This window comes from Cyanistes caeruleus, chromosome 13 (assembly GCF_971803275.1).
Source record: "Cyanistes caeruleus chromosome 13, bCyaCae1.hap1.1, whole genome shotgun sequence".
NCBI classification, from domain to species: domain Eukaryota; kingdom Metazoa; phylum Chordata; class Aves; order Passeriformes; family Paridae; genus Cyanistes; species Cyanistes caeruleus.
In genome coordinates this window covers 18,960,095-18,975,820 of record NC_141713.1, presented here as the reverse complement: position 1 = coordinate 18,975,820, position 15,726 = coordinate 18,960,095, and the positions used below count along the sequence as shown (strand labels likewise).

The following is a 15,726-nucleotide window of genomic DNA, read 5'->3' as shown; positions in this document are numbered from 1 at the left end:
GAGGCATTAGGATTTACCAGTGCTATGTGATGCTAGAAAACCATAGCCATTAATGAGAGCTTCTGCTGCTTTTTGATCCCCTAGAACATGAGGATTCAGTGCAAGGGAGCTGAGATCTGGGAACCCCAAACACTCTTTTCCTAGTTGCTGTCAGAAGTTTCTCCTGCCACAGCAACATGCTGTGCCTAAACACCATGCTTGTTTAGGCAATTGCAGCCCATTTCTAAGTGTTGTTTTCTCCCTTTGCTCCTCAGAAAGAACATAACCTGCAAGTTTTGGGGCTGGTGAAGTCTGATGAAGGATTCTATCAATGCATTGCAGAAAACGATGTTGGAAATGCACAGGCTGGAGCCCAGCTGATAATACTTGACCTTGGTAAGATAAACTGTGACAGCAGAGCCAAAAATGGGGAGGGACCTTTCCACATGGTGGGTTCTGTCAAGAACTCAGCTAGAGCAGGGTGATTTTTTTAAAAAGAAATCATTTGATCATTGGATCATGTGAGTGATCCAGTGTTGTTTTCTGTACACTTAGTGAGGAGAATTGAAGGGAATGCTACAGAATCCATCCTGTATTTTGAACAGTATTTGATGCAATAATAAAACATGTTCAGAAATGTTGCATGCTAAGGTTTACAAGCAATAGGAGAATAGCCAAAATTAAAAGAGTCACTAAAATCACAAACCTGGACAAGAAATGCTTATGGAGCACACCCCAAATCACATATTTTATATCAAAGTCATTCATTCCAGTGTCAGAAGCTTTTTTCTGCTATTGGTATAAAAAATGATGAACTTTGTCATTCCTGCAAACTGCAGCTGCACATCTGGTGGGTTACAGCTGCAGTTTAAGGTAAATACTTGTCCCTGTGCTGAACTCTTGCCAGCGCTCCCCCATCCAGTGCCCTGCACTGCATGGCTGGGCTGGCAAAGCAGAACAATTGCTGTTATGATTAAAGAGCCCAGTAAAGAGGTACTGCAAGTACCATCACTAAGGCATCAACTTGTTTTGCTCTTTCAGGTCACACAGTTGTTAAAAAGAATTAAAAATAATTTCTAAGAGCTCAAGGATGAAAACCACTAGTGCAGAGGATGAGGGGAGACAAGTCAGACAAGAAAATACTAAAATTACACCGAGGGGTAATTTGTGTTGCATTTTTGCAGGGGGTTGTTTTAAATGTTAATTTCTTTCTTATATGGATGGAGAGGATTTAGGAGAAACAGTTTTAGCCATGGCTGGAGGTTTGATGGAACTTCACACCTCCAAAAGGTGTGAATCTGCTGTCCCTGGGTTTGGTGTCCAGCATGCAGAGAGTAAATTTGGGAATGAGCCATAAAGAGAGATTTCCCATTTATCTTCCAGTTGTTTTGTAGAGTAGCTGTGCACTTACTACTTCCTCTGAATTCCTCTTTGGATCTGGGTGTGTTTCATTGCTGGCTGAAGAGCCACAGGTACTCCCCACAATGATTTGGGGAAAGCAGGCTGCTCCCTCCTGGGTCAGGAGCTTTAATGCCACGGAGCTGAGGGATTCCAGCCTCAGAGCAGTGTCAGGAGCCTGCATCCAGCACTGCCCTGCTGTCATCAGATTGCCAGAAAAATTATTAAAAGTAATTTAATTTCTGCTCTGTGCATTAATCACCTGAGTGGTTTGCAGCCCCTTCCAGTGGAAGCATTATTCCATTTTCTCCACGTTTGAAAACACTGAATAATGAATGGCCTCAGCTTTCGGAGCCCTGCCCGGGCCTGTGCTTGCACCCAGCTCCCAGCAGTGGTTTGTAAATGACTCTCACTGTTGTGCTTGGAGTTCCTGTGGTCTCACTCCTCTTCCTTTCCCTCCGCTGCTGTTTGTCCAGTGGTTTCTCCTTCCTGCTCTGCTCCGGCACCTCATCCTGAAGGACCTTGCCTCACAATGTCCTTTCTCTTTTGCATGCTGCCAGAGGATTTGGGCTGCAGTGCTGGAGTCTCACTGGGGTGTAGAGACACACCTGAGGCCGTCCCTGGAGCTCTGGGGCCGTGGAGATGCTGTTCTCCAGCAGTGGGACAGCCCTGGAACACATCTGGAACGGGGCTGTGCAGGGGGTGTGATGGGGAGTGCCGTGAGGAATGAGTGTGATGTGTGAAAACTGGCAGTCCACAGGTGGAGGAAATAGAGATCCTGGGGTTTGGAGCACCTTCCCTCAATCCATGAGCAGTGGAGAAGGAAACTGCTCTGGGAAAGAGGGAGAAGGTATCACATGCAGTAGTGGCAGCTGGCTTGATATGAAAATTCAAACCCCTAATTTGAGAAAAATCTATTCTGAACATTTCAATCATTAATTCAGAAAACTTTTTTTTTTTTTAATTATTTTGTAGCTGCTGATGAGAAATGCCAACTTTTCCAATTTGAAGAATAACTTCAGTGAGAAAAATGTTGATTAAATGTTCATCAAAGTTCTTCCCAGTTATTAGCACTTCCCTTCCTGTGCTGTTCTGTTTTCTCCTTCCTGCTGGAATTGGCAAACATCTGGCTATTTACAAACCATTTCTCATTAACCCTTTTGCTTACCAAATTGATCTCGAATGAACTAAGTGCAAATGAGAAAGTGGAAGCCCTGGGGAGTTTCTCAGGGAGGCCACGTGAATTCCCTCATCCAAATGAAGTTCCACATCTGTGTTTTGTGCCCCTGGAAGGCAGTGTGAGTTTGAAATGCAGTGAAGGGAAAACATTTATCTGATACAAAGAGAGGTTCTCTGTGTTTGGACAGATTTCTGACTTGGAGAGAGCAGGAATTTGGTGATTCACCTTCCGCACAGCCACACAGAAACCTCTATAAAGCCTGTCTGTGACTCTCATCTCCTGTGATGAGCTTGACATAATCATTGATCAGACATAACATTTCAGGCTGGGCTTTTTTGTGTTTGGGGTGAGTTCTGGGTAGCTTTTAGTACATAGGAAAGTTATTTCTGGAAAATGTTAAAACACAGGATCGAAAGTTTCTTGAGTGGCTTTTCTTCTAAACTTTGGTAATTCTGTTTGTAAATTTAGAAAAGTTTGCACCTGGAAAGGGATTGGCCACACAGAATCCACAACCCTTGTTTTTTCAGGAATATATGAAAGAATCATGGTATTGAGAGCAGAGATTTTTAGGACAAGTGTTTGTAATTGGAAAGGTTGAAAGGACAGGAGAGGGAGGAAGATTTGGGTCAATGGTCTGAGTTAAATCCTCTTTATCCCCTGTACTGAACATCAGGTGTAGAATTCTGCAGGGGACTTGAAAAGCCTCTCATGTGCTTTCCAATCACTTTGGGATCTGAAGCTGTGTGATACTGGCCCTGGACACTCAGTGCCTTTCACAGTTTCACTGGAGTGGTTCTGCTGCCTGCTCTGCCCTTCAGTAAGAATTTGGGAGCTCCCTAAAAGAAGGAAGTTCTTCAAAGACCTTGCTGCCCTGCCCTTGGACTTCTCAGTCTCTGTTTCTCTCTTTGCCTCCTTGATGAAGAGATGAGTGGTTTGATGTCCTGCAGGTGCCCCATGGAGGTCTCCTACTGTCCCACAATCTCCATCGTGCCTTGGCAATGCCTTTCTCAATCTCTCCCCCCCTTTTTTTACACAAACCCAGCTTGCTTTACTGGCAATCCTCATTGCTCAGCCCCTGGGTGTCCCAGTTATGGAGCAGATACCTCCTTGTCATCGCTGTTAGAGCGTTTTTGTGTGTGGTGAGCAAGAGCCTCGGGGTAACGGAGGCGTTTGGGGTTTCTTGGTGCTGTAACCCGGCCTTGTCCAGGGAATCTGGCCCCGCTCACGCTGCCATGTGGGGACTGGGAAAAGAACAGGTGGCAACAAGTAGGAGGAGGGAGGCAGATGGTTCCCTGTCACCCTGTGTGAAAGGCATTGACGAGTACTCAGGCACCGGGGAGAAACAGGAGCGGTGCCTGAACACTGTGGAAAGCACGGCCCTGGACTGTAAACAAATCTGCTGTGTTATGGGAGAACAATTTCAAACCATCCTTTCAGATGCACTGTGTCACCTTCACAGCTGAAGGGGGGTGCTCTGTGGGGCTCTTGTACTTATATACCACAAAATTGGGGTTTTTCACTATATTAAAACTGAATTAAATGATTATTTTATTTATTTTTTATTAAATTATTAAAATAGAATTGTGCAGGAGTGAGAGCTCAGAGTGAATGAGTTGGATACGGTACTGTAGGAACCAGGTCAGGATTGTCGTAGTGGAACTGTGTGTTTCTTTAAACTCGGTTTTTCCATTAAAAAAGGTCTCTGTCCAAGCAAGGGTATCCTGCATGTGATTAATTATTCCCAGCATGGGAAGCAAGGAGGAGGAATTAGAGATCTGTGTGTAGCTGTAGAGCTGTGAGGCTTTGGGATCGTGGAGACATCTGGGGATGGCTCCAAGGGATGGGTGCAGGTTCCTCTGGAAGGAGGGGCAGGGAAGCAGGGAATTGGGTCACCCTCGAGGGCTGACTCCAGTGTTTGATGGCTTTGGAGAGGGCAATGAGCCAGCCAGGAGTGCTGGCACAGGGATCAGTGGATGGGAGGACAGCAGGGCCCTGTGTGTGTCTGCTGGAGATGAGCTCCTGCAGGGCAGGGAGGAGATGGAGCTTTTTCCCTCAGCCCTGGTGGTAAAAACACACCCTCCTGTGGGTGCTGGGGTGGCAGCTCCGTGTGTGACAGGCAGGACGTGGAGTTTCCAGAGCAGGCTGGAATCCGTTGTCTGTGTCTGGCTGGCGAGCAGAGCTGAGAATTCCAGCCTTGAGCTTCCAGACAGGAGGCTTTGGCTTGTTGGGAATATTTTTGGTAGGTTTCCATAGGAGATTGTGTTAATGGACAAGAGACAAACTGTTTAATCCTGAAGAACCAAAGCACAGGAATGGTCTGCTCCACAGGGCAGGAGTGGAGTGTGTGTCCTGGAGACCAGGAGGGATAAAGAAGGAGCTGCCAACTGGGCTCCAAGACAAAGTGAAAGCCCAGGGAATCTGGAATCAAAGGCAGAAAATTGGCTGGAAGTGTAGGGATGTAGGAAAGACAAAGCTCAGCTGGAGCTGGCACCTTTTCAGGGAAGGTTATGGAGCAAATCCCCCTGGAGGCTGTGTTATGGGTACATGAGAGGGGTGATGATTGGGAAAATCAGCATGGATTTGCCAAAGGCAAGCTGTGCCCAGCACTTCCCGTGGCCTTCTGAGATGAAATGGTTGGGCCTGTGGTTGAGAGAAGTGGATTTTGTTTGCTTTACCTTTAGCCAGGCCTTTGGTGCTGTCTCCAAGGGTATCCCTGAGGCTCAACTGGGGAAATCCAAACTGGATGATGGGATGTGTGGAGAGATGTGGAGATTGGGAGCGTGTGATGTACTGGATGTGCTGAGTTTGATTCATCCTGGAGCCCCTGTTACTGTTCAGTCAGGGTTGGGGACACAGGACAGGGGATGGTGACAGGGAAAAGCTGCAAGCAGAGGAATTTCTGATCAGAGAAAGCGGGAGGGAGCTGCAGTCCAACAGGGCTGCCCAGGGAGGTCTGGAAATCTCTGCTCTTGGGAGAAACTCGAGGCACACCAGGACAGGGCCCTGAACAGCCTGGTTGGAGGTGACTCTGCTCAAGGAGGGGGCTCAGGTGAGCTCCCAGACCTGCTCCGTGGTCCTGGTGCACTGAGGCAGGGCTGGGGATGGTGCTGGGCCTCTGCATGGAATGGCCAATGTGACAATCCCATGGGATGTGTTTCCTGCTGATCTCCTTGGGAGAAGCACAGGTGCCTGGTGTTGGTGGCAGTCTGATGTCACAAACAACGTTAATTAAAGTCTGACACCACTGGATGATCTCAGTTCCTCTGCTGAATCGCATTCCCTGGATCCTAATTCAGAGGGATCATTTAAAGACGTCATTTATTGGCTGAAATTGGTGCTTTTTAAAAGCAATTGAATTCTGTGCAGGCCTGTTGCTGCACAAACAATTCCATTTTGTGTTGGTACCTCTCCCCCATCTGCGTGCAGTCTCGGAGCACTGAAAGGAGCTGCGTGGGCTGGGGGCTTCTCTGACCCCCAGGAAGATGGAGAACATCAGGAATCTGATCCAAGTTTCCCAAAGCCAGCACATTTCAGTTAAGACTGTGCTGAAAATCTGTCATTTCTGCGCTGCAGATGGTACTGGACTGTTTGAAGTCACTTCAGGCTGACTTGGAGATTCCTGCTCCTCACACAGAGGCCATTTCAGCTCCCCTGAACTGGCTGAAATGATGCCCAGCTATAGCTAGACTTTAAAGGCAATGTCAAAAGCCTTATTTCAGTCAGGACAGATTAAATACTCTGTGTTTTCTATAACTATAAACTTCATTATGCTGTTGTAGGAGGCAAATAGAAGTTCTTGTTGACATTTTTTGGCTCCTACTGAAAGAAATGCAAAAGTTGGCACTAACAGGCCAACTGTGCTGTGCTTTGAAAAACCTGGTTACACATTTGGGTATTTGCCATGTGTAAAAAATCCCATCAATAGGGCCTTGCCTGGTTCAAACCCTGAGGCAGACTCCTCTCATGTCACCTCAGGACCTATTTTGGATGATTTCATAGGTCTTAAATGTACTTTCTCAGGCTCCCTCTCTCATAGAGGTGATGCTTTAGAGTATTTTTTAGTCACACGTTGTGAATGAAAGCTTTCTCAGTCCATGGAATTCTGTGGAGTTCTTGGAGACTACAGAAGTACTTGAAGAATCTGCAGGGTGTTGTGAATGAAATGCCAGAGCAAGATAAAAATACATTGTTCTTATTCAAAGAACACTAAAGGAGGACTCTGGGTGTTCCTCTGCAGGCTCTCCTGTTTCTTCTCTCAGACAAAAATGTTCTCATGTTCATTCTGCCTTGTCCAATGTTGCATGTCTTGGTGAAAGAAAATGGGAAAAGGTCCCTGTGGTTTCCAGGAGTGGCTTTCAGGAGTCTCAGCATCCACCAGGGAATAAATGAGTGAAAATGGAGCAGGGAGGCTGCAAAGCCTTGCAGAAAAAAATGTACATTTTCTGTCAAGAGATAAAAATACTCAAAGGAATGAACTGTGGATTCTGGGGGAGTGGGAGATGGTGATGGAGCTGGAACTGGATGTTCAAGGTCCCTTCCAGCACAAAGCAGCCCATGGTTTGGGAGAACAGCTCTGTGGTGAGGGCACTGGAGACCTGGGGAAGAACCTCTGGTCTGGTGGAGCAGGGAGATCTGAAATTCAGAGAATGGAAAATCCAATGGGATGAGCATCATCAGATCCCGGAGTAGCAGAGGAGCTTCCTCCCTGCTTTTGTCTCTTTGATATCCACATATCCCTAAGTGTTTCCACTCACAGTATTCAAGTTTGTCCCCAAAAAGCTTTAAAAGCAGCAAATGTCCAATTCTGAGCTGCACACGGTGAACCTTGAAGGACTCCTGGCAGTGCTGGGGCTCCACAGAGCCCAGAGCTCTCCTGCAGTCTCTGCCTCCATCCCGGCCCTCCGGCACCCACCCGGCATCAGATGGAGCTGCAGGAACAGCTTGGAAGCCTCATTTGGAGAGTTGTGCTTCAGGAACATAAACAGCATCTGAAATCACAAACTGACTTCAAACAGTCACAGCCAAAGCCAAACTCAGAGAATGTTTTGTACCGGTTGTGTACACTCCAGTGCTAATTTTCTGTAAACACAGCAGTGTGTGCTCCTCTTTAGTGCTGAAAGAGTGGGGTTTTTGGGTTTAATTTTGATTTTAATTTACATTACTTAGCTATTATTCCTCAGGGAAAGGCAGCATTTGTGTTTCTCATGGCTGCATGTCTGTTCAAAATGGCCTGGGAGCTGTTTGAATTCAGTCAGTTCCATTTCTCGACTCAATTCCTGTTTAATAAATGATCTTTATTTATTCCCTCTTTATGAGCCCTGCTTATATATAGTCTTATTGAGAGGCAGAACTGATTAAACCACCCTAGATCCCAAACTTCTTGAACGTTTAACTTGATGAAATGGGAGCTAAGCAGTTCTCAGTAGCCTATTCATGTTTAAAGCTGGCACAGGCTTTGAATAAATTGCTCTAATTTAGATTAAATTAGGAATAGATTAATGTTTGCTAGCGTGTCATGAATCGCAGGGAAGCAGAACAGCATTTATATTGTGCTTATTAGTTTTCATTTCTTGTTTTATGGCTGTATTTACAGTTGGCTTGGCAAGGAAGTGGGAACCTCCTGATGGAATTCGTACGGGCTTGGGTGCCGTGACTTCAGTCTGAGCCCACAAATAAAGGCTTGTGGGGATGGTGTGCTTGGAAACACGGGCACTGGCACCTTGAATTTCGCTTCTCACCAGGGGAGTTGATGGCTGGAAGAAATCCCATGTCATGTTGGAAAAGGAGTGATAAGTAAGGAATCTTCAGTGGAGGCAGAGCAAGGCCCGTAGGAGCAAAAAGCTTTGGTGTTTTATGAGAAATACACAACACACTTTAATACAGATTTGCTGTCCTCCACCTGTATTATTCCATATTTATTGTCCCACTGCAGAAGTGCAGTGAGGTAGGATGTGTACAAAAGGCTCTGAGTCCCTTTTATCTCTTCTAGCTAATCCTGAATTCCTGAGAGAGTTTCCTCCAGAAAAGCTGCTCATTAACACCAGCAGCACTGAGATCCCCCCGTTCCAGTTCCATTTGTGCTCACATTTTGGATGTTGCTGGCAGCCTGGCTGGGTGATGCTGTGTCAGGAGCGCTGTTTGCTGGGAACACGAGCCTGGCTCCGGCTGTGGGGCGATGCCTGACGGCTCCTGTGGCTCCTGCTCAGAGGGGACAAACAGTCAGGGGCAGGAGCAGCCCCTGCAGTGCATCACGAGGGCTGCTGTTTTTAGTGGCTTTGCTTTTTCCATCCCTGGGTGAATGGAAGGGCAGGGTTAGCTGTAGCTCGATACCCATCGTGACTACCAAAGGCATTTCCTCTGCTTTTATTCCTCGTATCCAGGCCTGTGGAGATTGACAGAAACACCCTTAATTTGTAATTGATCCCAGGCTCGTGTTGGAAGGGAAAAGATCAGATTTTGTCAGTCTCGCACCAGCGGGGAGAACAAACACATGGGCTTGGTCTTAATTGGTTGCTTATATTTCAGAGTTGCTAAATTATACAGGAATAGCAGAGACAGCTGAATGCCATTTGGAGAGAAGGGACAGGATTGGTTTTCACTTGGGCTGAGTGGGTAACAGGACTCATGCTGATGAAGATCTGGAGCTGGGAGAAGCCCCTGGTACTTATTGACATGATAACCTGCGTGGGCCCATGGGGTTTATTCCCTAAAGAAATCCCATAAATCTAACAAAGAAATGTAGTTTTTAATAATGTGTGTTCAGTATTGAAACCAGCTGTAAAGTGTTGGTGTTCTCACTGGAATAGAACAGCCTGGAGTGGGGGGTTCTTGTTTTCCTGGTTGTTTCCCCTCTCCTATTGTCTCTCTTCTCCCCAAAAAGAAACTCATGATTGTGGATCCAGAGTCTTTAAAGGGCAGATGGATTCTGTGTGGTTTTCCTGGTGGCACATCAGCACTGGAGGTGTTGAAGTAAAAGAAAGAGGGAGGAAAGTCATGCCTGGGTCCAGGTCACAACTCGTTGGGGGTGGACATTCCACCTCGGCCCTTCTTTAACACCAATTTACGTTTGTAAACTGCTTTAAAAACTTGGGTTTTGGGTGTTTTTAACAGTGGTCAAGGACTACAGCAGATCCACATTTTAATGTTTCATCTCTTGCTTTAAACCCCATCATGTATTTCTGGGGAATAACCTTCAATTCTTGCTTGCTGGGAAGTGCACACCAAATTCCCAAGCCTCTGTGCTGGGAAAAGCAGTTGAATTTTAAAAATACTCACGGGGTTCACTTTTTCTGTTAGAGTTAGAAATATGAGGAAGCAAGTGAACATTACAATTATAAGTTTAAAAATGGAAAGAAAAATAATCTTTTAATTAAGAGTTTGTAAGATTCTTAAATATCTTGACACTCTTCTAGTTCTATAAAAATGGGTGGGTGTGAGGTGGGCAGCAAGGTACATGGGGACTTTAGGAGAGAAATCCAGTGAAAATTAATAAAAAATCCAGTACCACATCTAATAGCGCTGTTCTGTAGGGGGTTATAGACTAGAAGAGGAAAAGGAGGTTTGAGGGGACCTTCTCTCTCTTAAAAAATATTGTGTATAATCCTAAATGGAAAGAAAATAGAGTGTGGTAGATACATGTAAGAAACAAGTAGTTACAAAACCCCTTAATAATTAATTTGAACAATATCAAATTATATATATACATTATAAAATAATATTATTTATTATGAATATTATATAATATATAATATCCAAATATCCAAATAAGGACAGTTTTGACAATAAACAGCTTGTTCAGCCTCATCTGCTGGAGCTCCACTTTGGCAGAGCTGGTGCTGCCGAGTTGTTCCAAGTGTCAGCAGCTCCCAAGCAAAAGAAAAAGATGTCCCACTTCCAAGGTATTTTTTGGAGAAAAGCAGCCATGCAGGGTAAGCCTGTAGGGTAACTTGTGTCCCTGCAGGTGTCCCAGGCAGGGACAGGGGGATGTCTTACACACAGGTCCTTGGAGGACATGGCAGTCAGGTAAAGGAAATATTGCAGGTTAAGGTCAGGGGTTGTCAGTGATCTGTGAGCAGCAGCAGCAGGATTTGTGTTCAGTGGGTTCCTTTATTTCCCACTTTATTTCAGGCTGTTACCGTGCTGTTCCTTTGGAAATCTGTCCTGAGATAGTCTAGGTGTGGGTGTGGAATCCCAGGGCAGTTTGGGCTGGAAGGAGCTTCCCATGTCCCGTCCAGGCTGGCCTGGCACTGTCAGGGTGTCGTGGTGCTGCTCTGTCAGCGCTGCACCGTTCCTGCACTGCCTGCAGGATTCCTGGGATCACTGCAGCATTCCCAGAGCTGCTGGTCCCCTTCCCTGGAGAGCACCAGCCCTGTTGGGTACCGCGAGGGAGAGCTGGATGTGCCCAAGGGCACCCCTTGGAGGAGTTCCTGGCACGGCCTGGGGGAGCTTCAGAACCATCCTGAGCCCTTGAGATGTGCAGAGCTGAGTCCTTTGCACAGGACACGGGCTTTTATTCACTGCTGCTCCTCAAAGGCTGCATTATTTGGGAATAAAGTCACAGCTCTGCTGGTACTATTAAAGTCAGGTTGCAGAATGCTCTTTCAGGCTCTGCCGCTCTCAGGAGGTTTTTTGAATTCTTCAGAGTTCAGCTGATGATTTGCAGTAAGAGGAGACCCTGGCCAGGGTTCTTTGGGGGCACTCCCAGGCAGTTTTCCTGCCATGGATTCTATATGTTGGATTTGTTTTGGGTTTTTGATTCTTTTTCTCAAGGAGTAGTTGGTTTAAAAAAAATGTATTTTTTTAAAAAAATTGAATGGTCACTACTGAATTTGAAGGTCATACCCATCATTTTGCAATATGTGCTATGGTTTGAATTTCTTTCCAATGACAAAATGTTTTTCAAAGCAGTTCTAAACTCCTCGGGGACAGGTGAGGTGTGTTTGGTTTATTTCCCTTTTTTTAATAACCTGATTCTCGTGACTGAAATCCCTGCAGGGCTTTTTTCCTTTGCATCCTCCCCTGGAGCACTGGGATGTGATTTGAGCCAGGGGGTTCCTGCTCCATTTCCCTGGAATCTGTCAGCAGGGCTGTCACGCCTTTTTAAGGACTGGTTTATGAGAAAGGAAAAAATCAAATTGTTTCCTCTACACCAAAGCATTTCATGGTGAAACGGGAACGGGAGGAGGGCTCGTTATCAGGAGGGTTTTTATGACTTCCTTTAAAACACAGGCTCCCAGTCAGAATGTGTTTATCACTGTATTTATATATCCCAGTTTACTGAGCACCCAGCAGTGTCCATTCACAGTGCAAAACAGAAGCAAATAAATGCCTGAAGATCAAAATCACTGAGTGGCAGTTAAACACTTATTCTGGATTTTTGGGGAGTAACAACACTGTGCATTGAGTGAGGAGTAAGTAACAGCTCTCGCTCCCAGTGGTGATGTAAATTAATTAAAGGCAATTAAAAATTAAAAATAAGGCATTTTGCCTGCTCCAAGCTAAACATGTCAGCATAGAGGAATAAATAAGGAAGCAACTCTGTTCCATTTGTGAGGAAAATGAGGGATATTGGTGGGAGAGGGTCTGTTCCTTAGGGTGGGCATTGAGTTTGGCTTTTTAAGTATGTGAGGAACAAAATTTATTCCAAGTGTTGAGTCAGGTTCTTGTCCTCAAACCTTTCCCTTGAGTGAGATGATCCAGGGAAATGTCCTCAAAACTCTCCCTTGGGTGAGATGCAGGTGTAATTCCCAAAGGGATGCCCTGCTCAGTGGCTCCACAGTTCCTGCAGTGTAATTCCCAAAGGGATGCCCTGCTCAGTGGCTCCACGGTTCCTGCAGTGTAATTCCCAAAGGGATTCCCTGCTCAGTGGCTCCATGGTTCCTGCAGTGTAATTCCCAAAGGGATGCCCTGCTCAGTGGCTCCATGGTTCCTGCAGTGTAATTCCCAAAGGGATGCCCTGCTCAGTGGCTCCATGTCCAGCTGTGCTTCCCTTGAGGTGTTGGTCATGTCTTTGTCTTTCTGACACATTTCCAAAATCACACACAAAGTCCTGCAGTTCAGATTAGCTCATGAGAGGTAAGTCTTCAAAATCCTAAATTTGGAGTGGGTTTTATGTCAAGCAGACATGGATCTGTCTTATACCTGAGGAATAGGGTTGATGATGGCTATCATGGAACTCCAGGGCATTCAGGATTCAGATTCAGGACGTTTGTGTCCATTCTATAAAGAAGAAATCACTTCCCACCCTCCTCTTTCCACACCTGTTCAGCCTCTGTTCCAGCTTTGCATGACAGCAGCAATTCATGGAGGAACAGGAGTCCCAGAGATTTCTTTAAGTCAGTTTTTCAAAGGGAAGAGAAGGGAATTTTTCCATAATTTCATTATTACAGCTGACTTGGTGAGACCAACTTCAGCACTGTGGCTGTTTGTGCTGGGACAAATTATTTGGGCCAGGTAACGTGGCTTTCTTTGAGTGTGGAATCACTCAGGGAACAGCTGGGATTAACAAGGTGATCCCTTCTGTTGGAAATTTATGTTTTAAGCATTTGAACAAGGACAACAATTGGATACAAGTAAAATCATGGGTGAAAAATAGGAGAGAGAGCAAGATTTCTAGTGTGAACTTGTTAATTTTGTTATTTCATGCTTATTATTGCACTGCAGCCAAATGCTGCTGGTATTTTTAAATACAATGAGCATAATGAAATCAGTGGGACTTGACTCTGACTCTTTGCAGGATCACAGCTGCTTAATCCTGATCCAAGTTGAATCCTTCCATTGGGACACCATGAACCAAAGTTCAAATTTAGCACAGTGCATTAGGTAAAAGAAAAAGTTTAAAAGTCTTTATTTCCTCTCTGGAATCAGTTAAATGGGTTTATGACAAAAATATTATTTACTGAGTATACAGTTCTATATGAATACCCCAAGTCAAAATTAAACATTTAGATGCCTCTGAGGTATGTTTTTTGTAGGGAATACAGATAAAATATTAGAGTATTTAAGAACTGAATGTCCTAGATAATTTTTTTTCCCCAACAGGTTTATTGGAAGAATAATTATTTACTATTTTTGGTGACAGTAGATCTTAGTTGCTGAGATCATGTTTCAAAGGTATTTCAAATATCTAAAATCCTCCCTGAACTCCTTACAAGGAGGACTTTCTCCTTCTCTGTGTATTGGCTGGTGTCCCTGTTCCTCGCTGTCCCCATGGATGATTCCCGTTGGGCAGGTCCTTCCCGCTCTCCATGTGCTGGATCCATCTCCCCCCTCCATGGGTTCACTGGCACAGCTGACCTTCCTTCCCAGCCCATTCCTGCTCCTTGCCCCCTGCCTGCACCCCAGGCAGTCCTGGACCTCCATGGCTGGGGGCTGGGGGATGCCCTTGGGTCCCTGCTGGGTGTTTGGGGTGAGAGCTGCTCCAGAGCTCCATTGGATGCAGGAACACCTGCATCACTCTCCAGTTCCCCTTCTGCTTCCGAAATCCCCAGCACTCTCCTCGGACAGGTGCTGTAAGGAGGGCTGCCAAACACTTGGCTATGGCCAAATCAGCCAGAATATGACCTTCAACCAGTTCTTGAGGTGTTTCTGGGTCTGAAGCCCTGCATGTCCTTCAGGGGCAGGGGTGGCAGTGCCAGGTGGGCACCCGGGGGATTGGAGCAGATAACATTCCTGTTCCCCCACACGTGGTGCTGGAGCCAGTGGTATCACTGGAATGTTGTTGCCAAACAGGAGGAAGCCTGGATACGACAAAAACCTCCGGAGAGGGGAAGGCAGGGAAAGGGAAATCTGAACCGGAGGGGCTGGACAATGTGGAAAGTATTTCCAATGATTTCATAACAACCGGAGCTGTTTCTGTGAGTGGTTTTCAGGTGTGGCTGAGTTGTTTGGAAAAGATCTCCTGGGCCCCCAGCTGGGTGGCAGCCCTGGAGCAGCTCTCTGGGCATGCTCCATCTCTTTGTTATCCCACAGGTTTCCTACAAGGTGAAAAGATGGGATCACACCAGTGCACCCACCCCATGGACACCTTCACCTCTTGGATGGCACCAGCCCAGTGCTGGGCCAATTAAAACCTCGTTACTGATTGATTCGAGTCCAAATCCTTGTGGGTGTTTGCACACCCTGCAAAGTATTTTGATAAAATAGTTGCAGTGTTTGATGTCTGCTCAGAAGGACCCTGGGAAGGGCAGTTTGATAGAGGGGCTTGAGGATTAGCAGCCGGAATGGCCTCTCCCCCTGCATCCCTGGGATTCCTGTGGGGCTGCCTTGGCTGCCACTGTGGGTGTCACACCTGAGCAGCACAAACACATTCCTGTGTCTTGGAATGCTCTAGGACGTGGGGAAAACCATTTCCGTGGGGAAAATAATTTCCAGGCAAAGTTTAAAATTTTGCTTCTCACGTTGCTGGGAATTGCTCCCTGGCCTGCAGTGACCAGGGTGCAGGAGTGGAACTCTGCCTGGAGTTGTTCAGGAGTTCCAGCATCCCACTGGTCCCAGTTACTCCACAGTAGGACATAAATCATGGTGCAAAGCACAAGTCACTTGCTGAATGTGCTTTTAAACAATGAGATTCATGGGAAGCTGTGTAGGAATAACTGCAGAGAACAGTCCAGAACTGGAGTTACTGTTCAAGAAGTGATGAAGGACATGTTACAGAGACTTGAGTTGCTTCTTCCATACTGCTGGAAGCTGGAAGTGACAAAGCCATTCCCTGATTGGTTAGAGTTAATTTGGGTGTTAATTGCTCATTAACACAGCTCTGACTCTGCTCACCCAGCTGGGGATGAAGCTCTGTAACAGCACTTGAGGCATTTGTAGGAAATAGAGGGGATAAAGGAAGGAAATGCATTAATCTTTGGGGCACATCCCCCAGCTCCTGGCAGTCCCAGAAGTGCTGAAGTGCAGTGTTGGGGGAGTTCTGGGGCCTGGCCCTGCTCACCTCACCTGGAGCCTTTCAGCTCCTTGCTGCTCTCTCTGGGTCCCAGCTGATTATTCCAGCGCCGTTAGGACTTTGCTGTCTGTGGCCGTTCTCTCTCCTGTGATGCTGTGGGAAGGAACGTTCCTGGGCTGAGCCTTGCTCAAGGATAGAACTGGGCTCTGTTCTCTGGGAAATCCTGGCAGCTCTCCCAGAGCCATCAGCTCTGTGTGCACATCGCCTCAGAAGAGATGGA

General features: G+C 46.3%; 1 protein-coding gene across 13 annotated transcripts in view; it reads left to right on the top strand.

Moving 5' to 3' along the window:
* The window catches only part of NEO1 (neogenin 1), a 155,987-nt gene that overhangs the window by 99,551 nt on the left and 40,710 nt on the right, over nt 1–15,726 (top strand). For all 13 annotated transcript variants that reach the window (XM_086848435.1, XM_086848436.1, XM_086848428.1 and 10 more), the window contains exon 7: nt 255–375. In XM_086848435.1, the coding sequence (XP_086704561.1) occupies nt 255–375 (121 nt within the window). The remainder of the gene's footprint in view (nt 1–254; nt 376–15,726) is intronic.